The sequence below is a fragment of the Corvus moneduloides genome, chromosome 4 (assembly GCF_009650955.1).
Source record: "Corvus moneduloides isolate bCorMon1 chromosome 4, bCorMon1.pri, whole genome shotgun sequence".
In the NCBI taxonomy this organism is placed as follows: Eukaryota; Metazoa; Chordata; class Aves; order Passeriformes; family Corvidae; genus Corvus; species Corvus moneduloides.
Window position 1 is genome coordinate 62257106 of NC_045479.1, and position 24934 is coordinate 62282039.

The window sequence follows — 24934 nt, forward strand, 5'->3', positions numbered from 1 at the left end:
ATGAGGGATTAAATAAATCTTTTTCAAACTGCAGTGTATTTATTCATCTCCTGATATGGAGATAGTCTTTTAAATCTTGGAAATGAAAAACTCCAGTGGATACTCTGATGAGCCATGTTTGAGTTTTGGTTTTTTCCCCTATTTTATAACCTGATGTTTAACACAATAATTTCTTGCTCTTTCTCTGAAGTGTGATTATGGTTTCTAAATAAAAAATGAAGGGTTTTAACATTAACCCCCCTGATACATTCCAAGTTACACCTAGGCAGTGCTAGTTTTAACACATTTGTACAAAGAGAATAGGTGGGGCAGATGAAGAGTAAATGCTATTAAGTCCACATTATCAACAGCATGGTTGTATGCTGTATTACTTAGAATGCTGTGAGTTATTACACATTTCACTGTGCAGTTGTGGCTATAAATTATGGTGGAGGCTGTGGCTTGGGTTGAGGGGAAATTTGGAACACACCTAATTTGTTAACTCATATCTCAATGTTCAATATCGGAAGGAAAAATGTTCTTTTGATATAAATGGTTCAATAAAAATGCAAGCAGGAAATGTAGCCTGCTTCCTCTGTGGACCCTGGACATGTGTTTCCAAATCATATTCCTATTTTTAAAAAAGTAATTCTCCAAAAGTATCTCAAGAGACTTGTGATTAAACTCTGGAAATCTCAGTTGAAAATAAGAACAATCATGTAGCTTGGCAAACAGCTTGGGTTTTTTAATGGATTGGACATCAAAATCCTAGAAGGCTCAGAAATACATCATTTAAATTTGCTTTTTACCTTAAGTTGTTCTTTGGGGTATTTGAAGTCATCAGTACCTGCAACTGACTGCAATGTTAATATATCTAAGGACCGGTTATCCATCCTTTTATTTTGAATTACTGGTTTAAAAAAAAAAGAAAAATGTATCCAATCCTTGACTGAATTACTGCATAAATATTGGGTGCCTCAGATGAAAACCATCCTGTTGCTGCCCTGCAGTTTCATTCAGAGAGTGGAAGGGTAGCAGCTCACTTGGTACACTGGGATGTGTTGCTCACTGGCAGAAGCACAAGGAGATGTGACCTCTATAAAGCTGCAAGTTTGCAATGATGGAGGCATTTCACTTTCCATGAAAATTTACAGAAATCTTCTTTGGATTATTTTTGCAGTGACCCAGGGTGGTTAACAGCAGGGTAAGGTGAATGGATTGGTAGGTGTATGTTTGCTGGCACAGCCCAGTGCCTGGTATCTGCTGCAGGTGAACTGCAGAAGGGTGCAGGCTCCCAGAAGTTTCAAAATGAGACTTTATATTTCACTAGGAGCATTTGTGCCTATCAGATGGAAAAGGTCAAATAAAAAAGGGGTAAGAAAAGGCTGAGCAGGAAATACTCTACATGGCAGGATTGTCATGAATATATCTTAAGAATACCTGAACCCGTACCAGTAGGAACCAGTAAAGTCCTCAGTATGATGGAGCAGGAGAGGGGTGGATGCACATCCAAGTAAATCAAATTTCAGTCTCCAGCTGAAAATGTATCATATTTCCCCATGTGCCTGTGTTGAGTTTGAAATACAATGCAGATTGGTTTCGTAACTGATAGAAGCCAGCATGAGCCAGGGGACTGCTGCTGAGCTCAGCACTACTTGGCTTTAGAATCCAGTTTCCAGCTCATTCCCAAACGTCCAATTTAATCATAACCCTTTTTAGGGATTGATCCAAGGGAATTGCCATTTTTTTAAAAGAATGTTTACCACTTTCTATCAACCATGGAATAGCTTAAGCTGTAGCCTTTTGGGGGTATCTTTATGTTAAATCTGTCACATAGCTTTGGCCTCATGAAAGAGCACACCCTTTAATTTCTCTTGCCACTAATTATCAGATGGAATTTTGTATTTGCAGGTATATAGACAGTAGAGAACTAGGAAATGAAGGTAAAAAAGAGAAGGTTCTTCTTTCACCATAAATTCCAGATCCTTTTAAACTCTGTGGTCAGGAAGGGTAACCGACTAGTGAATTTTTCATTAGCTGATATTCTGTGTGGTTTCCTTCATGTATCACACATTTGGTAGTTTTGTTCTTTAAGGCAGTTGAAAAGGTGCACTTAAGAAGGCTTAATTAGGATGAAAATGTAATTAGTAAGGCATTTTCAGCACACAGGACAACATTAATGTACAGTACCCTTTCTGAATGAGAGGAACTCATCTGTCATGCAGCATCCACTCAGAGCTGGTCCAGGGCTGGGGTGGTATTTACATTTATGCACTCTGCGCCAAGAGTACAGAAAATTTTGATTACTTCAAATGTCTTAATCATCCATCACTACATTTCTCCAAGACCTAACACTGACATGTCTAGCAGCTTCCGTAATGTTCAGTGGGATTGTTAATTGAGATATTTAAAGCAATGCCTTTGGGCTCTCTCAGGCCAGAACATCTGATTCAACAGCTTGGGAATTGCAGGATATTGCACAAAAGCCTCTGGACTCAGCTGCCACATTAGTCTGATTCATTAGCTGAAATATTCTCTATTTCTCACTCCAAACCTGAGCCTTTTCCCCTCAGCTACATCCCTGGCCTTCCCCAGGGCTGAACATGATCTGTCGTTCACATGGGCTACTGTGGTGGAAGGTGACTCATAACACTGAGAGATTAGCAACTGAGCTAAATACAGGAAAAAAGAGACATAGAATCCCATGGGGAGAAGAGGAAAGCCTTTGAGGGAGCAATGCCAAGGTGTGAGGTGTGCAAGTTGTGCTTATGCTTGTTCCTTGGGTGTTCTCCTCATCATGTGCTCTGGAGGCAGTGGTGTGTGTGAGCTGTGCAGGCTCTGTGTGGGCAGTTCAGCACTGGCAGGTGCTTCCCATCCCTCCTTCCTCAGCAGGGCCTCTGCTGGAGCTGAAGATGCTGTGATAAACATCAGCACTCAGCCTGGCCTCCAGGGCAGGTGCTCCTTGGAGCCGTGTGTGTCACAACATGAAAATTGTTAATGGAAAATACTGCCTTGAAAAACTTTGTTCCATAGCTCACTCCTTATGTCTTAATATTAGTAGATAATTTCTGGCTGTTTAACAGTACTTGAAAATGAGAATAACTTGATAAGGAAACCTCTCACTTTTCAGCTTTATTATGAAATTTTTTTCACATTCCTCTGAAAACAGGACGACTTTGTCAGTATCATATAATGGATAAATACATAATGTTTGTAAAGCACAACCTTACTTTAAAAATTGCTTTCCCTTCAACTTTTGTGCCATTGTCACAAAGATCCTTTGTCATTACTAGAGCAAATTAGCAATTCTTCTCCCCCCACTATTTTTCTAAAAAAATCTAACCTTCCTACTGTTTCACATTAAACCAAAATTGGTTTATGGGGGAAGGGGGTTTTTTAATTTTCTGAGAAGGTCACACCTTCAAATATTACAAACATTTGGCACTTCCGCTCTGTTTCTTAAGGATCAAACCATTAGTCTTGCAAACAATGAAATAGACACAGGTTCAAAAGTGTTTTGCTTTATTTGAAGATAAAGCTTGGACTTGGACTCTCCCTTCTAAAATACTATTATAACAAACTTTTGCAAAATTGGGTTCCCTAATCTACTAAAATCAAAGGTTTTACTTTGAGTCAACCATTAATCCTTATTTTCAGTCCCCTTCAAAACTACCTTTGTATGGCAAATATGTGATTTGCAGTATTTAAATATGGTCATTTCACATGTGTAATATTGGCCTATATGCTCATCCTAATGAATGAAACCTCTTACAAGAATCCCAATATGATGCAAAATTACTTTTCCTGCAATAAATAAAATAATAAAGCCTGTCCCTAAACTTCTGGTGGACCCTGATAATACCACTGAGCTGGCAAGGAAGGGGCTGCTCTCTGAGAGCATTGTTTGCTGTTAACATGAAAGACTTGAAGGTGCATGAGCAAAGGTGATCTTCAGTGCCTGAAGGCTGTCAGGCCTTGAAACTGGAAATTCCTTAGGCATCTTTGCTGTACGGATCATATGCTTAGTGCCTTAGCTATTGCTAAAGAAAAGACTTGACATGAATCAAATTTAGTACATCAACCTTCAGTAAAAACGGTTTTCAGTGAGGTTTTAGTAGCAGGCTTTAATCTGTGAGAATGCTTTGTGGTTTTGCCAGATGGACTCTGCTTGTCCTCTCAGGAAAATCCCAGTAGATATCATCCAGAAGATGGGTCACTCATGTTGTGATTTGCTCACTGGTCTGGAACCACAAGCATTTGGACCTTACTTGTAGATTAAGAATGGCCCTTTTCTCCTGCTGCTTCTGGGGTAGAATAGAATAGAACCATTTCAGTTGGAAGGGACCTACAATGATCATCCACCCAACTATTTCAGGGCTGACCGAGAATTGCAGTTTGTTGTTAGCTTCCTTAACATCCTTCAGTCACTTGTCTGTCATCTATTGCTATTGCACCTTCCATTGTTCCAAATTATTTTCTCTAAACATCTATCAGATGACCAAGTTAATTGTCAATTACAGCATTTGACAAGGATTGCATACAGGGTTCCATATGTATTAAATTAATCTCTTACAATCACTTACAACACCTGCCAGCAGTTTATCAATCTCCCTTAGTATCTCTCTAATGGAACCCCATAGCAAGGATAAATGTGTGTATCTATTGGTTTTAATATGGTTAAAATATTATTGAGAAATATTACTATTGGTATTCAACTGTTCAGGACTTTCTGGTAATTCAGGGTGCAGATATGTTGCTAGGGTGATCTTCATTCTAGAGTACCCACTTTGTCCCCATTTTCTATCTTCCTCAAAAGGAAATCAAATGCCAAACTTTGTGCTTTTACATGCATAAATATTTCATTCACAATCTTACAGTAGAATCACTTAAATCAGTAACAGAAGTAATAATTTCTCCAGTCTTGTTCAACACATTTTCCACTCTTGCAACTTTATTTTCTGGTTGAGTAATCACCTCTACCTTCACTTCAAATTTCCTGAGCTTTTAAAATCTATCAGACCATCAGCTATACTTAACTGCAGAGTAATTGTATTACCTGTGATGACTTTACATTCATGCTGTCATGTTTTTTAAGAGGTGAGGTGTTTGTGCAACACACATACCAAGAATTTCCATTTGGCTTAGTTTATTTACAGTCTGTTTTTAATGCTGCTGATTTCACAGTCCTCTGTGACTGTAATCCAGAAAACTATTTAAAGTAATGCTATTGATTGCTTTTGATTAGCATATGAGTAAGGGTCACTGATTTGGAGGCAGATCTTTGACATAATGATTCCAAGAGGATTTTCATGTCATGTCCTGCCTCACCCTAAGATATCCAGTTAGCGAATCATTAACCAGCAGACTTTACTTCTCCCCCTGAACTATCAAAGTCACTAGGAAGAAAGCTCTTTTACTCAGAAAAATCCATGGCCTAATGGTCTTGGTGGTGGTTGTTGAAGACAAAACATAGATAGTGTTTATCACCTTTACAAAGTAAAATGCCATTTTTTTCAGGTTTATTTATTTCACTTTCTATTTGTAGTGGCAATTTGCCTTTGTTACCAGTGCAGTCTTGCAGAATTAAATTATAAAATTTATTTGCTTGTGTAGATAATGGAAATAGTATTTTGCCTTGATGCATGCTCAATCTACAGATTATTATTATTATTATTATTATTATTATTATATCATCAGCATCATCATCAGAATTGTTGAATGTGCCCTTTGGATTAGGCCTTACCTGACAGGATTTTTTGCTTCAGAACTCACATTACTTCTCTATTAAGCTCAGCAAATAGAAGATCATGATTAATAAAAAATAATCTTGCAAAAATAAATAGTGCAGCTGATTCACTGAGCTCCATGTATTTCTGTGGAGGAAACAGCAGTCTCTCACTGCTAGGGCTATCCCCTAGAGCAGCACCCAGAGGGCTCTGCAGAGATGTGCATGGGATGATGATTCCTTCTCCTTCCCAACCGATTCCACTTCGGCTCAGCCTTGTGAACAACAATGACTTTATATGGCCCCATGTAATAGTCTGAAGACATTTATCATTTATGTTCTTTTCATGTTTTAATTCAGTTCTGGTGGTAGCTGTTATATTGACAGTAGTGTTTTCATGGAGTTTATCCTCTGCTTGGATTCAGACCACTTGATAGAACAGGTCCAAACATGTTTTGCTATATAGGTCTTAGCTTTGGCTGAAAGAACCACTGCTGATCATTTTCTCTTAATTTCCGGTTTTGTTTAGTCAGTTTTACAATTAGCAGAAGCTATTGGATGACTGACAAATGCTGTAATAGCATTTTGTGAGATAGCCTCAGCAGAACTGCATAGAGATGATAAAATTTCCTTCAGATTTGCTATAAAAATTCACTCACATGTCTCTAGGGAAATACCAAAATGAAAAATAAACCCCTTCTGAATTTAGCATGGAGGAGCACTTGTTCTTTTAAATTCATCATTATCTTGTTAGCTGAACACAAAACAACCTCATGGAGGAAGCTGTGGTACCAAATGTTTTGGGCATGTTGAGCCCCACCTCCCTCGCTTTAGTCACCTGCATGGATGATTTCCTTCAGTCACACAAATTTCTCTTTCTCCAGTGCCTTCCAGGAAGCACCAGTTTTCCAGTGAAGAAATGGCACATCCATACAGTTGTGTTGATAGTGGTACCAGCAGGGAAGGGCAGTTCAGGTGGCCACAAATTCATTGTTACTAGAGTTAGATTCTGCCCCTTCTAAGCAACAAGAGCAGGGCATTAAAAATATTTGAACCCTCAGGCTGTTTTGTCTTAATTTCTTTCCTATACATTTGGGAAGATCTTGAGAATTTAATATAATTCAATACCAAAATTGGTGTGATTCACCATTCTGCATTTCTTTTGCTTGCTTCATTTCCCATTTTCCCCCAATAAAACAATGTTACACTTTTTTGATTGGCTACCCAAATTGCCATTTGCTTTTGTCTGACATGAAACCTACCAGTTTTCCTTTTCTGGTGGAAAAGCCCTTTGTGCTGATGCATAGGTTATACATTGCAAATAATGTGAAAGAATAAGACAGGTAAATAACATCATCAAGTACTCTTCACATAGCATGTGGAAATGTTAGGTGGTGTTTATTGATTTTGCCGAGTTTTACAAGAGGAGCTGCCTAGGTATTAATACCTAGATTGAAACCAGGGTTTAAAGTTGATGCTGTATTTGAAAGACATTTTAATGGCCTTGGGGCAAAATGATTTGTGTTGTTTTGGCTAGCCCAAGGTTACAATGAAATATTGTCTTTATTACTTCTGTACCAGGGCTTCTCAGCCACTGTTGGGAATTAAAATGTGAGCATTAAAGATTTACTACATGGAGAAAACAGAAAAGATAAAGAGCCTCAGGATTCAGATCCAGGGCAGGTGGCTGTGCCAGCACCTCACAGTAAAACGGGGGCCATTATGGAATCGGTCATTGCAAATAATAAATGCTGGATTACAGACAGACTCATCTTGATCCTGCTCATATCAGTGTATGAAGATAACACTTTTGTATGATTGAAAAGGTCCATTTTTGAATTAAACAACAAAGCATCTGTAGTTACTGGGGGGGGGAGGGGGGGGGTGGCGGAACTGAGAAGCCCCCAGATCAGCAAAACAGCCCTGGCTCTTTCTCCAGCAGGTGAGGGATTGAAAAGTAAGAGCAGATGGAAACAGAAAAGCCCATCGGGAATTGCAAAAACCAGTTTTTACCAAACTAATTGTTATCTACCTGCATATACATTTAAAGGCAGGCAATCACATGATTTCAGAAAAGAGAGACACCTCAGCTCGGAATTGGCTTGAGAAAAATTATTTTCCAGATTTTCTTGGTGCCAGGGAATTTCACTAAAGCAGCCAAGGAAAGGACTTTCATATCTGTATATTCAAGTTATCTCCTTTTACACAGCAGTTCTTGGGACCAATTCTACTGCCTCTCTAGAGTGGACTGACTGTAGAGATTTAAATAAAACTTCATGTATTTTAATGCAGTATTTTAATACCCTTACCAGCACCTTATGGTGCTCATTTTCTTAATTAGAGACCTTCGCAGCTGGCCCAGGCTGCTAAACACAGTTACACAAAGCATCTATTTACTGATATGTGTTAGTGTACTACTGAACTACTTTCAGATGATATCATTTACATTTTGCCCAGCTTCATTGAAAGGTCACCCTCTCCCTTAGAGAATCTCCACATAATCTGACATTAACTATTTAACAGCAATAACGTTGAAGTGTACAATGTGGGTGCACCAGTAGAAAATTCTTCCTGAACACAGGAGTTACTATTTTGTCAGACATACAATACTTACAGTTGTAAGTATTTTGGGAGCATTAATGATACTATTGTTTCAGTAGCTACCATTCCTGGGTGTCCATTTCATCCAGGTCTAAGTGAGTTTACTCACTTTGCCTTCAGCAAGGTGTTATATGATGTTGCTGCACTTAAGAACGTGGTTAAATTTAGCATCATGTAATTATTTATTTGGTAACAGACTTATTATCCAAGCACATACCTGCTGTCTGTATCTCAGAAAGAGACACTATAAATAGCTGAACAGCTTTACATCTGAATAAATTGGAAACTGGCATGAGGGAAATACAGCTTTCTGCCTGGTTTATTTTTCTCTCCTTAACGTTCTCAGCACAAAAAGCAGTATGATTTGTGATCTGATCTTGTTCATTAGAAGAGAACAAATTTGTGTGAGCGCAGGAAGCACATCAGATCTCTGAATATAAATAGACTAAGAGGAAGTTGAACTAGATAAGTATTTCCTCAGACTTCTCATCTAAAGGAAATTAGCTGCATTAATTCATAAAAAGTACATCTGCTGTTATTGGGAATCCTGGCAGGAGGTGGATGGGAAGGGAACCATGGGTGATCACCTGCTCCGTGCTCCCACCAGGATCACATGCTGGGCAAGGACAGCTTGCTCAGGGCCCCATCCTCCTAGAGTTTAGCCTCAGATTAACTTTTAGGACTTCATTTACTAAGTTCTTCTGATTTATTTTTATCAAATTTATTTACTAATTATTCTTCTCCTCACTTTTTACAGTTTTACAGTGGAGGCTTTTAGCCTGCTCATCAGCCCCTTAATTTTATTTAGATGTAAATAACTACCCAGCATTTCCAAAATGGAACACTGGCCTAAATCTGCCAGTGGAACAAAAGTTAGCTGCTCTCAGAAATGTGCAGAAAATAAATGGTTGAGACTTTGCATTACAAAATTTGTAATTTTTCCTAATGTTAAAGTAGATCTGACTTTTATGAAAGGCAAACACCATTGGCATTTTTTTCCCTAGTGTCAGGTATTTATTCCAGATTGTTTATCAGAACATACAAGAGGACAGACAGTCAAAATCCTTTCCCCACAAGGGAAAGAAAAGCAGCCAGCCATAAAAGTATTTGTTTCCATTAACAGATAGACTATGATTACAACACAGAATGCAGTTGTTACAGTTTTTAGTTTGACTATATTTTACACTCAAAATATCTCTTTGTACTCTGAATTCATTCTATAAACAGGGAAAAGCTGTTAAAAACAGTCTAAAGATCTAAAAGTCATAATTAAAAATCACATTTGTAACTAAATTCAAAGTTGTGACTTCAAAGAAAAATTAAAATGCTCTTGTGACCTTCTCTTGAGGAAGTTTTCAGAGGCAGAATGGAATGAACAGTGCATTGCATATTTTTATGCCAGTGCTTCTGGTACATCCAGCACTAAATATTCTGTATTTTAAGATGGTTAAAATAATTTAGTTCTTGATCAAAAGCCAATATAAACATACCTCTAAAAAAAACCCAGAATCCATGGAGCATTCATTATACCAAACAGTGGTTCATTACTTTGGAAAAAACTATTAGCAAGCCAGCCAGATTTGACCACGAGTAATTGATACTATCCAGTTTGTCTTAATTCAAGCGATATCAGCAAATTATAATCCTTAGCAAACACTAATCATTATTCATCCCATTAACAATATTAATAAAAGTAATCGTCTCACATTAGATAAAAGGGATTCTTCCCAGCACCCTTTTGCTTTTCAGACTGCATTCAGGACACAATTGAAACCCTTCTGCACAATTTTTGTGCGAATCTTTCTTGTGCAGTCCCCCATCAGACTCATTCTCCTTAAAGCCAGCATTAGATATCTCATCTGCTTATCCACGGAACCACTCGCAGGAGCTATCAAGAGGTTGTCAAGAGGCGGAGGATGTCACACTCTATAAGGAGCAAAATATTGCTTCCCTTGCAGATGGCACCCAGTTTTATCTCAGCAAAACACCAGTTTCTAATCAATGTTGTTAAGAAATCTTAGAGACCAACAGCTGTATGACTTGGGTTTCTGTAAATCTGACACAGTTGGAGGCAAAGCTGTAGTGAGAATTAATTTTGCCTGCTATTGTCAGCCTGGATAGAAATAACTGAATACCTGGATACAAACAGCTCATATGTGGTGCCTTCATAACACCTCTCCTGAAACGCTATGCTACCTACATGACATTTAAAAAATAAGGTAGGTAAAATATTCACCAGTACTTTAGATGGACTTGGAGGAAACCAAAATCAGCTTAACAAAACCTAAAATTGAAAAAGACAAAACCCATTACTGTTTCAATTGGATACGCTGAGAGTGGTCAGTGCTAGTCAGGTCCTGGCTATGGGTTACCAGTCCTGTGGAACAAGGAGCAAGGCAACTGAGAAGCATACTTATGTTACACTTTTCCCTTCTTTCCTGTTTAGCTAAGCAGAATTAACAAAGCAGCTGTCAGGAGATGTTTAGCAATCCCATACTCTGCCAGTCAAAACCCTCTTCTATTAGCATCGGTGCCCGGACTCAACTTTGAGAAAATTTTATTTTATTGAAATTTGGCTTGGGAAAAAATCCAAACATGTAAAGCACCAGCCAAATAAATTAGTGTTCCAGAATATTCAGTACATGAAAATGGCTGGGTTCTATAACTGAAGCTGCTCATAATTTTTGATAACAGACAAAATTGCTGTCTGAGCTTCAAATGTATCATTTCAAATTCATGAAGGTTGTCTCTAGCTTTTCTCTGAAAGTTTTGGAAGTCTGTGAACATCAGATGAAAGACTATCAAAAGGAGTAAAATAACTCCAAAGGAAAAAAATACTTTGTTCCTGAAACACAAGGACAAGCTTGCCTTGTATATATGTAAAGAAAAAATCTGGCAGTTCTTGAACAGAGGATGGTTTGGAGTGCCCCCTGCTCCCAATAGATAATTACACACGAAAGCCCTTAATATTGAAAGTATAATCCTAACTCTTAGTCAGATTTATCTAGCAATAACCTTACCAAGGTGTCAAGTTTGCTGTGACATACTCATCGTAAGAAATAAACGGCATTTTTTCTCTAATGCAGTGGCTTACTAACACAGACTTGTTTACAGTAATCACTGTGCAGGTTTTGCTACCCATTTTCGGGGCTAACTCAAATCCTGGGCTTTCCTGATAGAAAGTAAACCAAATCTAATCTCATTCAAAAGGTTTTATGTACAACTTTTCCTTCAGAGAACAGGAAGGTGAGAAGATTTGTGGCATGATATCCTGCCCCTGCTTCTCTGCTCGGAGCTGACAAACTGGCTATTACCATCTCTGGGAGCAGTGGGAAGGACATCTCCCTCCCAAGCTCCATTCCTGAGACATTACTACTTGAGTTCTGATCACCTATTTGTGGAAAGTCAGAATATAGCTTTGCTGGTCAAGCTAGAGGTAAACATCTAAAAAGCAGATTTGTATTTTAAATAATCGTAGTTTAGGATTACTGAAATAACAGTGATATGGACTAACAGCCATAGTATTAAGTAATAGCAATATTTAAAGTAATATTGAAAATTATATTGAAAGGCAGTGACTCGCAAGACCATCTCAGTAAACCCTGTCCTGTAGTTCAGTTGCATATATCACTATCCTCCCTTTTCTTGGGAAGAAATTCTTAATGTAATATTGGATGTATATTAGTTTTGTAAAAGATTCAAGTACCAGATACATACTTTTTAATTTTTTTAATTGTCAGTTTGAGTTTTGCAGAATTAGATAGGTATATGAAAAATAATCTTGCTATCTTATGTTTTGAGTCAAGAACATACATAAAGAGGGTTTAAACACTGATAAAAACACATTTGTCATTGCAGCCAGTAATTGCTACTTGAGGACTTTCCCAAATTAACTTTAATCTTAATACAACCCACCCTGCTTATTAAAAAAATAATAAATCCCAGCATTTTTCTCCCCTCTTTTTATTGTCTCCACTGCTCTTTTTCCAGTCTCACAAGTGAAATGCCACATCTACCTTGCAAAGCCCTCTCTGAGTAGCCCCATTTCTTTTAAGCAACAACTTTGATCTTCATTGCATAATTGAGGGTGTTCAGATCTAACAGACAACATTTCTCATGTTGATTGTGTGGCAAATCTGGCCTTCTCTCCTTTTTAAGCAGCATATTTGGACTCAGCTTTGTTTAAGAGCACTGTACCAAAAGTTGATTGTAGCACTAACTGGAATGGCACATGTTATAAAGTCCATATTGCTGGTTATTTTTACTGATTATGTTCTTTTAATTTCTGTCTGACATAAAACTCAGTATGTTGCTGTTTTACCTCACCTCCTCTGACTGGCCAAAGAGGTCAAACTGGCTGCAGTTCCCTGAATTTTGAACAGAATTCCTCTAAAATAAAACGAACGAGTGTGATTAAGGGTTGGAACTCTTAAATTCCACAGAAGTAGGAACCAACAGCAGATGCCACTCAGTAAAGTAGACCATCTCAGCAGATGGGCAAATATGAAACGCAAAGGCTTTTCCTGACATTTGGTTTTAATGTGATAGAAATAAAATGCCTTGTCAGTAAAATATAACCAGACAGTTGCTTTGTAGTCATTTTGGATACATAGCTGGTAATTCAAAGTCCTGCTGCCTTTGCAGTATTAATTATTCTGTGCCTCTTTACAGCAAGAATATGTGTCAGACCAGCTGAACATACCACACGCAGCTGTAGTGGCTCGGAAGTATCTGTTACTCTATTTGCAATTTAACATTAGTGAAAGATAGAGGAAAGCAACTTTGTGGATCATTTCCAGGAATCTAGTGGATGTATCAGACAAAATTACAGAGACAGGACTTCATCCCATGTTTTGGAGTGGTTTTCCCCCTGTAGAGGTATGTGATGTGTGTCTCAGAGCAGAAAAACAGTTCTGTAGGGCTGAGAGTTGTGAATCTGAACTGCCTCGTGGGAGCTGGGGCTGCAAGCACCGTGCTTAATGACATATGTTCCCATTAAAATGTGTAAGTTGTTCTCTTGTACAAGTGGTTAACACCTTTTTAATCAGGCCATTTATTTCATTTACAAAAATAAGCACCCCAGTTTCGAAAATGATAGTATTTTATTGTCAGCAGTGTGTATATAGATTTATACATATATTAAAATATGTATTTACACAACTTCCAGTGTGGATGAAAGTATCTGAAACACACATAAACCTAACACACTACTTGTGGCACATATAATATGTACTCATACTGTGAGCAAAGCTGTGGTACTCACTCAGTGGTATCCTGATGCCATCACAGGTGCTGTTTAATTGAAAGCTGCTTCTCTTAAACATGGAAAGTACATGATGTCTGCTGCTTTGAATCTCACATGCTTACGAAATTTTGACCTTTGGAGCACAGGCTAGGATGTGTCTGTTTCACTGAGCATTGAATTTTCTGAGATGGATGAATTATCTGGTGTGTGAGGAAAAATAGTGGTTTTAGTGTGTTTAATTACCACACAGGTTGTTTATCATGTTTTCTAGGATGAATTTCTCAATCCTGTTTTTGTGTTATTTTGACTGCCTCATGTATTAATTGTTAAACTCATCTTTTGTGACAACACCCAGAAGGCACCCTTTTATAAATCAAAAGTAAATATATTACCCTACCTTGCAGGAGTGCCATAAGGCTTAATTAGTTCATTTTTGTAAAGTGTTCTGAGATTCCCAGATCAGCATCAAGTGTTTGTTATTAATTATAGGATCTAGGGAGTATATTGGATGATTTCTTAATTAATTTTCTTCAGGCAACCTTAAAATAACTAATTTTGTTACAGCTTTGCTCTTTTAAATTCCTAAAGCACGTTTGCTCTTGGCTCAAGTAATTCTGTGTCTATTTTCCTCTCACTTATTGTATTTTTATTTATAGATTTTTTTATATATATACAATAATATGAAAAAACAGTCTTTTACTGCTTTCCCTGTGAATTCTGCTATGTGGATTATTCTCTAATAAGAAGGTTTTGTTTAAACATTAGATGGTGGGTTTTTTCCTGCAGTTGGGGGTGTTAAGTAATTTACTTGGCTTCCCCTGGGAAATTTGCAGAGATTACATGGCACTGCTGTGATTTATCATTTCCACTTTATTTCTGACTCATAAAGCATGCATTATTTTGTGTTTACCTTCAGCAACAGATCACAGGAAATTTCATCATCAATCAAAGCACTTTAAAATGGGGAGAAGTGATAAGGTGACAAAGGCACAGTCAGCAACTGTGGTTATTGGAGAATCATTTATGCTTCATTGTGTCGTAACACTTCTCATTTTATTGCTTTCCCAGGATCGGGTTCATGTCGATTTAGTTACTCAGATCCCAGCATCACGGTGTCCTACAGTAAGAACAGTTCTGCAGATTGGATTCAGCTGGAGAAAATTAGGTTTGTTACAGCTTTTTAATCATTTTCATGTTTTCCAGCTGAGCAGGTGGTGTTTAAACCTGGCTCTTTTAAAACTTGTTTTATTTGTTAACTGTTCAGTTCTCCTTGTTCATACAAAAGATGAGGGGTGAAATTCCTGGCTAATTGCAGAACTGCCACCAGATTTGGTAAATCACAAATTCATCCATTGAGTGTGTGGGAAGGGAGTAAGAGAATCACTTCACACTTAAAATGCAACTCCAATAACCAGCAGGTTCCCGTGCCTGAAAAAACAAAACTTTGATGAGTTTTTGCATTTTAGCACCATTTTGAATGTCATCAATGGCCATATTTTATAATGTTGCAAGTATCTACTTTGGTAGATTAAAATATTCAATAAAAACATTTTATAGTTTGATATGAACACTTGGCTCTTAATGCTCTTGTAATAACAAGATTATGGTGAATAGTGCCTTGCTTTTAAACCAACTGGTGTACATGAAAAAGCAAAGGATTATGAATGGAAAATTTAAATCTTTTCATTGCAATATCCACACCTTTAAAGAGAGAGTCAGTGTCGGAGATGGATTTTTCTAAGAGAGCATATTTTATTCAGTAACAATAGGAAAGGCATTTTGTGCAATGGCATATAAACATAATTATACAACTGGGGAAGAGAAAACTGTTATTCATATGTAATGTCCTCATAGCATCTCAGTCTGCCTTCCTGCATTACCCAGTGTCAGTGCTATACAAGTGACTTGCTTGAGCCTATTTTCAGTCCATTGAGGCAATTTCCAGAGCAAAAGGCTCCTTAATTTCTGATGAATAAGCAAAACTCGAGCTGCAAGGTTGTGTGTTTCAGTATCTCATCCTCCAGCTCCTTGGGGGAGTGGGGCTACAATTTAATTGAAAAAAGCATAAATTATTCTCAATTTTAGTAAAACAATTGGTGCTAATTCTTATCTCAGAAAAATATAAAGCAAGAGTAATTCACTGCAGGCACTGAAGTTGCCTCAGAGTAACCATACAATACATTCTATTTTTCTCGTACTGATGCAAAATTACACATCTAGTCCGTAACGTCAGCTCAGTTGCTCTCATAGCTCTACAAGCCAGGGAACTCAAGAGTTGTGAGGATGCAAACACAAGCCCTTGAGACCAAATTTTTTTGAAGTTAATGTGCATGCAGTTTGACCTCTCCTTCCTAAAATTTGATGCTGGAGCCAGCAGTAGAAAATAGGTCAATAGAGCAATGTCGTGCGAAGTGGAGAGGATGAATTATGGAAGGATGCTCGTTTCTCCTGTGGTCCGTATGAATTGCAGTGTTTATTCGAATGTGCTTCAGCGACTTTCACAGCACTACATGCAGCTCCAGGGAACGGTGGGAGAACTGGGGAGACATGGGACAGGAGGGCAGCTGTGAAGGGAGGTGTTGTGTTGTGTCAGTGGGATTTCAGCTCCGGACTCCTGGGAGGGAGGGCAGAGATCTCTCGGGGAAGAGCGGGTGCTGTGTGTGGGCTCCGGGAGAAGCAGGGACAAGGCCTCAGCCCGCGCCACTCTGGAGGGTGACAGACACAACGTTTAGCAAGGGCAGGGCCATTCGTGGGGGCAGATCCTGGGTGTGAATATCGGACAAAGGCAATTGCTTTTCAGTATTTTGCTTTGCTTTCAAAAGAGAAGTTCCTCTGTTTTCTGCTATAAAAGGAAGCTATTGGTACCGTTTTTCCCTAAAAGCTCTGGATTGTCTCTGACAAACTATTCAGCCTTCAAAACATCACTACCAAGGCAGATAGAACGTTGAGTAGCCGACATCTTGCAAACCTCACTTTTGTAACTCCTTCCAGCCTGAGGTTTGAATGTAGCTAATTCACTTGCTGGGTGGTTATTGAGGTTTAGCCCCCCCCAGCAGCCAAGCCCCACACAGGCACTCACTCCCCCACCAGCAGAACTGGGGAGAGAACTGGAATGGTAAAAGCCAGAGAACTGGTGGGTTGAGATAAACACAGTTTAATAGGTAAAGCAAAAGCTGTGCATTCACATGGGCAGGCAGGAGTTCAGCCATCTCCAGGAGAGCAGGGCCCCTATCACATGTCACGGTGACCTGGGGAGACAAACACTCCAAACATCCCCCCTTCCTCCTTCTTCCCCCACTTTATATAGTGAGCATGGGATCACATGGTCTGGAGTAGCCCTTTGGTCAGTTGAGGTCACCTCCTCCCTGCCTCCCATGCATCCTCAGCTTCTTCGGAGTGAACCTCAATCCTTTAACAGCTCTGAAGACAGGTGTCTGAAGAAAAGCTCAAGGTCCTAATCATTGCCTAATAGCATTATTCCAGGTCTGACTCTCCACCCCTTGTTCTCCATTTTCAGCAGCAAGAGAGAGGACAAATGGCTTGTTTCTTCTGTATTGTTCTTAAAGCAGAATATGGAAAGAAAGACAATCTGGCCCTCCCCATCCACAAAATTATCCTGACAGCAGGGGTGTGAGATTGGAAGGACATGTTTGTCAGAGAAAATTCCCTGCTTTTCTCTCCAACCATTCTGCTCCCTCCAAATCTTCAAGGGACTTCAGAAGTCAGCAGATTCTTTTGATGAAGTAAAAATCACATTTTGTGAGACCTGTTTTGGTTATCAGCTTCCTTTACTTTCCTTTTGGCCATACCTGCAAAATACCTGACCATACCCAGTCACCATCTGTAACCAGCACTGAGCATGGATGTGGTCCTGCTCTGTCTTCCTGCTCTCCAAACATCTGCACTGATCTGTTGTTTATTGCCTTAGCTTGCACTCTCTTTGAATCAGGGCTGCCTGTTTGGGCTGGATGTGCACTGCCTCGCCCAGTGGGACTCTGCCTCAGGGCAGGTATTTTCTGATCTCCATAGAAGCTTTATCAGCATACAAGGGATGTCAGCACAACCGTGTCACACCTAGCAAATGTGTTAATTGAGGGAAAAGTGTTCCTGACTATGACTTAAAATTGGTCTAATTCCCTATCATTGTTTTTCAGTGCCCCATCCAACATCAGCACAATCATCCACATCTTGTACCTTCCTGAAGATGCTAAAGGGGAGAACATCCATTTTCAGTGGAAACAGGATTATGTTCATGCTGGTGATGTGTATGAAGCCTGTTGGGCATTGGACAACATCCTGATCATAAATGCTGCTCACAGAAAAGTTGTGTTAGAAGATAATCTGGATCCTGTGGATACTGGCAACTGGCTTTTCTTTCCTGGGGCCACAGTTAAGGTTAGTCTGATTTCCCATGGCTTAATGTTATTATTACTCTTGTAAGTAGAAGAAGACAGTAACAGCTAACCAAACTGTGATCACAAGAGTGTTCAGGCAACTCCATCTGCTTCTAGCATTGGGCTCTTTTTAGCTTTGTTTTTACCCTTTCTCTGTCCCATTGGGGCTCTCTAAAACAATGCAACTTTTCTGCCATGACCAAAACTAAAAGTCAGTTTATACTGTCATGTCAGAGATCATGTAACAGAAAATGGAAAACAGCTTCCTTTTAGCAAAACAGTGCAATATTTTTGAAACAAATTCAAATCTTTCTGTTAGATATTTTAAATACCTGCTTTTTATCTTGGCGTTGTTCAGCTACAGCTACTCACTTCACAAATTATTACCAAAAAATAAAGTTCCCCACTTTTTCTGTCTGTGAATATCCCATCTCCATTGCAGCATGTATTCAGGTAGTGGCTGCTCCCTCAGATTCTCTTTTTCGGTATAATCCTGTTTTAATATTTGAGATACAGCAAGACCAAGATCCATTCTTGAGAAAAACTCTGAGGAGCCCAACAAGATCTTTGTGCATAGTGTACCTTCACATGCAGAGTTGTGCAATATTTGGAAAACAACTGGATTCTTGCTGTCTATGTTTCCAAGCAGACAGAAGTTCAACAGCTGGTGACTTTCTGGTTTCATCCTATTTTCATTCACAAAAGCAATTTTGATGTCAGGGTTCATTTATGATGCTGTTAATGGTTTTGGCAATTGCACAGGAAACAGATGTCGAATACTGAGGGCAGTTAAGAGGTTGGTCTTGGTCTCATCCTTCTCCCACAGAACCTGATACAAATGGCTTCAAATTAATAGTTTTAGAAATAAATATTTCCACTAATGTACTTCTCATAGTACCATTTTACTGGCGTTTTTTTTTTCACGTCAGCAAGGTCATTTAAACTACATTGGCAAAGCTTTTACATGAGATTTTAGAATCAAATAATGTCCTGCATATTTAATGAACATTATGTGATCAGTTCACACTTGTTGTTTTGTCAGTCTTATGTCTGGATTTTGAAACCCAGCCCACATATGTGAAGGTGTGAAAGGAAAGCAAGAATTAATGTACTACAGACAGAGTTACTTTTTCTCAGTTGACCAAGCCTAAACACTGCTTGTTCTTTCTGAAACATGTATAAGCAACATCTAAACTTTAGCAAATAACCCTCTTTTTTTGTTGCAGTTTAGGATTTTTTTTGTTTGGTTGTGGAGGCTATTTTGGGGTTTGTTTAGTTAAACTCAGCCAGTTTGTGCCACTACACAACTAGGCTTTTGTGAAAGACAAAGGACCTAAACCTGGAGATCACTGAGCACTGAGCTTTTCTAGACAGAAATCCCATCAAGTTCAAGCCTTCTATGTGACATGAGTGAGGTTTCACCAACATGCCGTTCCTCCAGGCTTATCTTCTGTTCTAGGTACAAGTGAAATGTGCAAATGCCTGTTCACAGCTGACATCTGACTGTGTGTAGCCACCAACACCGGGTTGAGGCTATGTGTAAGACTGTGGCGTAGGCACATAAGGCTATACGTGAGGCAGGGCTTTTATTCTTCATGGGACCCTGCAGTGTGTCTGTGTTGTCACCAGAGCACTCCTTTACTCATTTCATTTTTAAGGCTCTTGCTGCAGTCTCCCTCAGATTTTCAGGAACAATCTTGCCAAATATAATTTGAACAGATTTTGCAATGTGAATTTCATGTTATGTCAAAAGTAAGACTATAAATTGGGTCAAGATTTACATCAGATCAGCATAAAACCTGTTGTAGCATTCTAACACCAAGAACAATTTTTTGACAATTTTTTTAGCTTTTCATGTTTGGAATGTCATATAAAAATTTTCAAAATCTTTTATTATTTTCTTTAAAACACTTAGTTCTAATCTCAGTTCATCACAAACATGGTATTTTGTATAAGTAGAAAGCTAAGAATCCTTGTAGATTGTGCTAATGACATTAAATATGACATAGGGGAAGGCTTTAGGAGATTTCTCTATCATGGCCAAAGTCATTGGCCTACAGAATAATGTTTGAGAAACCCTAACAGTGTTACAGGGGTAGCTTCCATCACAGATAATTCTAGTTCCCTTTTTTCTACAAGTCTTTTTGCTTCCCAGACATCAAGAACTTGCTAAATAGTCCTGATCTTTGTCCACAAAATCTGTATAGCAATTTAAATTTTTTCTTAACATTTTTACTAAGAGATCAGCAAATTGTGGTCTCAATAGCTGACTGCAGCTTCCTCATGAGGGAAGCGAAGGGGCAGGTGCTGATCTCTTCACTCTGGTGACCAGTGGTAAGATCTGAGGGAATTACATGAAGCTGTGCCAGGGGAGGTTTAGGCTGGCTATGAGGAAAAGGTTCTTCCCCCAGAGGGTGGTTGGGCACTGGAACAGCTCCCCAGGGCAGTGGTCACAGCACCAGCCTGACAGAGTTCAAGAAGTGTTTGGACAATGCTCTCAGGCACATGGCGTAGTCCTTGGGATGTCCTGGGCAGGGCCAAGAGTTGGACTTTTATAATCTCATTGAGTACCCTCCAACTCAGGGTATTCTATGATTCTATGAAGTTTCATTGCTGTATCATGGTACCTTTAACTCTCACCTATGTGCCTAAAGAAGTTCCCATACTCACTATTGCAATGCCAAACTTCATTTCAAGCTCACAAGACCTTTTCTCTGACACCCAAGCCATGTATGTTTGTGCCATACAAGTTTAAATTCCTACCCTCCTGTCTTCTCTCAATTAGTATTTTAGAAAGACTAGCTTTAAAAATCTTTCTTGAGGCTCTAACACGTAAGATTAGGCCACTCCCTGTCCTTGAGAGCAAATGACATAGCAGAGTTTGCATCCACCTAGGCAGACTGTCACCTCCCAGAGGAGTGGTGTCATCCTTGCTGCCTACTGAGTACCTGGCTTATATATGAGGGTACATTCCTTGAAGATATTGCCACTGGAGTGGACAGTGCAAGTATTACTGGGAATTTTGAAGCAATGCATTCACTCTGATTTGGTGGGTTTGGATGCTGTGTTCTCAATAAACACTGTGGGAACTTTCCTGTGCCCAGTTTGGGAAGCAGTTTCTCTTCCTCTCCCAGTCTGCTTGAGCTTGGCCCAGGGATTTCCTTACGTTTCTTGTGGCCGTCAGGAGCAGTTGCTACTCGTTTGAAAGCACATGGCTGGTTGCAGACGCAGCTGGACCTGGCTACTGAAATGGGATGCAAGCTGAGAGCTAAGCCATTGAACTTGTGTGTTTTGGTTCCAAAGAAGACAGCAAAAGGCAGGAGAGATGCTGTTAGCAAGGCCAAGCAACCCTTAGGAGATTAATTGGATCCACTGGAACGTGTTTATCTGTGTTGGACTGTGTGGAAGGGTGTTGAACAGGATAAATTCCTGACTGCGTTTCAATATTTCCAGTGACAGCTCTGAGCATGAGCACAGCCTCACAGCTGAGCATGGTTAGGTTGCTGCTCTGGTGGTTGAGATTGCTGAAATGCATGGGAAGAGTGCTGTGCTTCTGTCAATAATGCTCCTTGAATCTCTATTCCTGTAGAACAGAAAAGTGATCTCAGCTTTCAGTGGGCATTCCATATATATTTTATATTGGACCAGAAATTGTTGAGCTTTGAAGTACAATTTTTGCAAGTTTTTTTGTTTTCTCTGATTGCTTTAGTCCAAAATGGGTTGTGCAAGCTCAAAAACTGAGTTTCAAAAGGGAGGCAACCTCAGCAGTCTTACAGTTTATGTTTCTGCAGTGCTTTGATTACACAAAAGTAACATGGAGACCAAACCACTTGTCTCTGGAATTTTTCCACCTTGGGATAAAGCAGTATGGATCATTACAGACACCAGTGACAATGTATTTGGTCATGGTGTGTTAACCCAGTGACACTTACCATCTTTGAGAAGAGTCAGATTACAGAATTGCTGTCTCACAGTAGTTGCAGCCATTCTTCACATGGTGGCTGCAGGTTGCCATCCAGCTGGCAGCTTGGTTTGTTTGGTCTGCAGGGTTTGGGGACTACAGCTGGGGCTGTTGGTGCTGAGCTCTGTGTGTGCAGCCTGGCATGAGATGGGACAAGGGCAGCAGGTGTGTGCCAGCCTCACTGAGCAGTTTGGGTTTAGGACAAGGGAATGGTAACTGGTCCCTGTTACTCACGACTGTGGACATGACCAATAAACACTTAGAATATTCCAATCCCAGTACTCTGATTCAGTAAGCCATTTAAGTAACAGGTCATCACCATCCAGCTCCCAGAACATCCATTTCCCAGATATGCATGCCAGTGTAACAGAAGAGAAAGTTGCATAAAATAAGTGGGAGAACTAAACACTCACACTCAGAAAAGTATGCTGAAAATGTGTGTAAAACACTACGGCCTTTTACCACATCCTGAGCAGAGCAGGACTGTGCACAGCCTAGATCTGCAAGTCCTTCCTGAACCTGTGTTGTTGTGTGTTGCTGAGCAGAGAAGACATGCACGCAAGCCTGAGAGTTTGGCAAAAAGAAAGGCTGATTAAGCTATTCGACTCTCTCTTGTTCCAGAGTAGATTTCCAAATGTCTGAATACTCTGTTAATTAATGGAATGGCTTTGGATAATCTTCTTCTAAAACAAACATCCTGATATTCCATATATATTTCTTTTGGGTTTGTGCTAAAATGAACAAGATTTTTTTCCTTTTCTTTTGCTTTTAAATTCTTGTTTAAAAAAGCATTAGGGTATCCCTTTTCTGAATAAGATCAAATAGTTTGAAGGAGGAGAGGTGATGTTCTACGTATGCCAGTGTGAAAATGGCAAACTGAAATTGCTATGACCTTATATTGGTCAACATTACAAAGATACAGACACATCTGACAAGATTCCTTTGTTTTTTGAATAAGATATAAGGCGGCAGTATTTGGTCTGTGGGCCAGACCCGGCCTTCTAGCCAGCTGCTTGCCTCACAGGAGCCCTTATCCACCACATCTTCCTGGGAAGAGATGGGCAGACTTCCTGCTGCACCTCATCTGAGAGCCATTCCTGCTTCTCCATGGGTGGAAGGAGGAGTGTGAGGGGGGGAGAGGTGAAGAAAGCAGTGCAGGGTGCACAAAACCTGTCGACTGGCTCCTTTAGAGTGTGCTCGTTCAGGGTTGTGGCCATGAGGAGGCATTTGTATATCCATAGGGCTGGATCTAGCCCATGGTTGGAATTGCTTTTGCTTTTTTTTCCCCCCAAAAATCACACTTTTAATTAAAACAATAATACTTAGATACAATGCCTAGGGGTTAATGAGAGCTGACAGGTGGTTGGCTGTGGTGCTGTGAGTCGTTTGGGCAGCTGAGAATTGGTCTTGGGCAGCAATGCTGAACCTACACCTTTCTCCATGCCAGTTCCCTGTGGCTTGGAAGTGTTGGGAGGGATGGCAGGGAGCCAGCATTAGCTCTGAGCTGGTGTCAAAGCACAGAGGGTCTTTCCTGCCTCCTAGGAGGAAAGAATTTGATCTTCACAGGTCACTGTGAGATGCATATAAATATAAACAACATGAATTGACCCATTAGATGCCAAAGAGTAGAAATGACTTTGCTTGATTCCTTCTCGCTCTAATTTTACAGTGGTATAAATGCACACCATTGCTTTCAGAAGAGAAGATGATGCTCAGGGCAGAGTGCTCCAAATATTAGTAGTTCCCATAACATAGAGGAATAGTTCCGTTCATGCCAGTTAAATGACTCACTAAGGAAACCGGTCATCGCCGGAGTGATCGGTGTTGTACAAACATCATGGAATGTCCTAGAAAATTAAACTCATAAACAAGCAAAGTGTTTTGAGCACTAGCCTTTGAATAACAGTCCATAATCAGAAATGATGAGTAAAAACACACTTTATAAAATGTTTCTTGCTACATCACAGGACAAGTTTCATCCCATTGTTTTGGAAAGGGAAAGTGCACTATAACCCTCTGTGCTCCCGGCCTGCTTGTGCAGCCAAGGTTTTTGTTCTGTAGCCTACATTAAATGATGTAAAAATGTAGCACATAGGAAAGACTAAAGCTCTCTTTCTCTCATGGGAGGGTATTCTAATCACATTGTGTTCTTTTCTTTGGTTAAAGAAGGGATGTCAGGCCAGGAGCATTAACAGCCAAATCCACAGAATTTAGAATTTGAAGTTGTCCATAAATTCTGTCACCATACCTTTGCTGGCTGAGACATTGCATAGAAAGTATGATTTTATCAGGACTTAATCTATCCTTGTACCTGCTATCATGTCAAAATTTTAAAATTTCTAAAACTGCATGACTCATTTCCAGGAAGACACAATATCTAATTTATAGCTCCATTGACAATGCTGCTTCAATTAATTTTCTTCATCTTTCTTCTTGTTCCTCTGCTTCTCATATCTCATCTGTTTGCATTGCCTAGATTTTAATTAAAAAACCTCTCCTCTCTAAGGAGCAATCTGAAGTGGCAAAAATAATCACTTAAAATATTACAGTCATTAAAAAATTGGCTGCGGTTAAAGCCACGCATTTTCAATTTGCCGACAAATTATATTTTCGTTTCTTTTTAAAGTGCATTTTGTATTTGAATAGCATACGCCAGCCAGCCTGGCTATCAGAGATGCTCCTCCAGCTGGGTGGGCTGCGTGACAACTCCTTAATGGGGGAAATTGATGGCCCTCTGCTCGTGTAGAGGTGAAGGCATACTGGGCAGATTTCTTTCCATCTGCCGTCAGCCCTTTGCAAGCTGGCACTGCCCAAATGCCCAACACATTCATTCCAATGCAAGAAATGTCGCCAAAAAATAAATTGTGAGGCTACAGCTGTCTGAAAGACTCATCAGGGCCATTAGGCCCAGGGGAGATAATATGAAGAAGAGCATCAGTGTTTGTCACTGATAAAAAGCTAATTAAATGATGGTAAAGATGACTGTGAATACTTTAAAGGCATAGAGGTGAACAACATTTTCATGGGAG

At 39.6% G+C, this 24934-nt stretch overlaps 1 protein-coding gene across 3 annotated transcripts in view; it reads left to right on the top strand.

Annotated features, from left to right (window-relative positions):
- Positions 1-24934, top strand: part of RELN (reelin) — a 274847-nt gene that overhangs the window by 131411 nt on the left and 118502 nt on the right. For all 3 annotated transcript variants that reach the window (XM_032106018.1, XM_032106019.1, XM_032106017.1), the window contains exons 9-10: positions 14619-14715; positions 17705-17945. In XM_032106018.1, coding sequence (XP_031961909.1) covers positions 14619-14715; positions 17705-17945 — 338 coding nt within the window. The remainder of the gene's footprint in view (positions 1-14618; positions 14716-17704; positions 17946-24934) is intronic.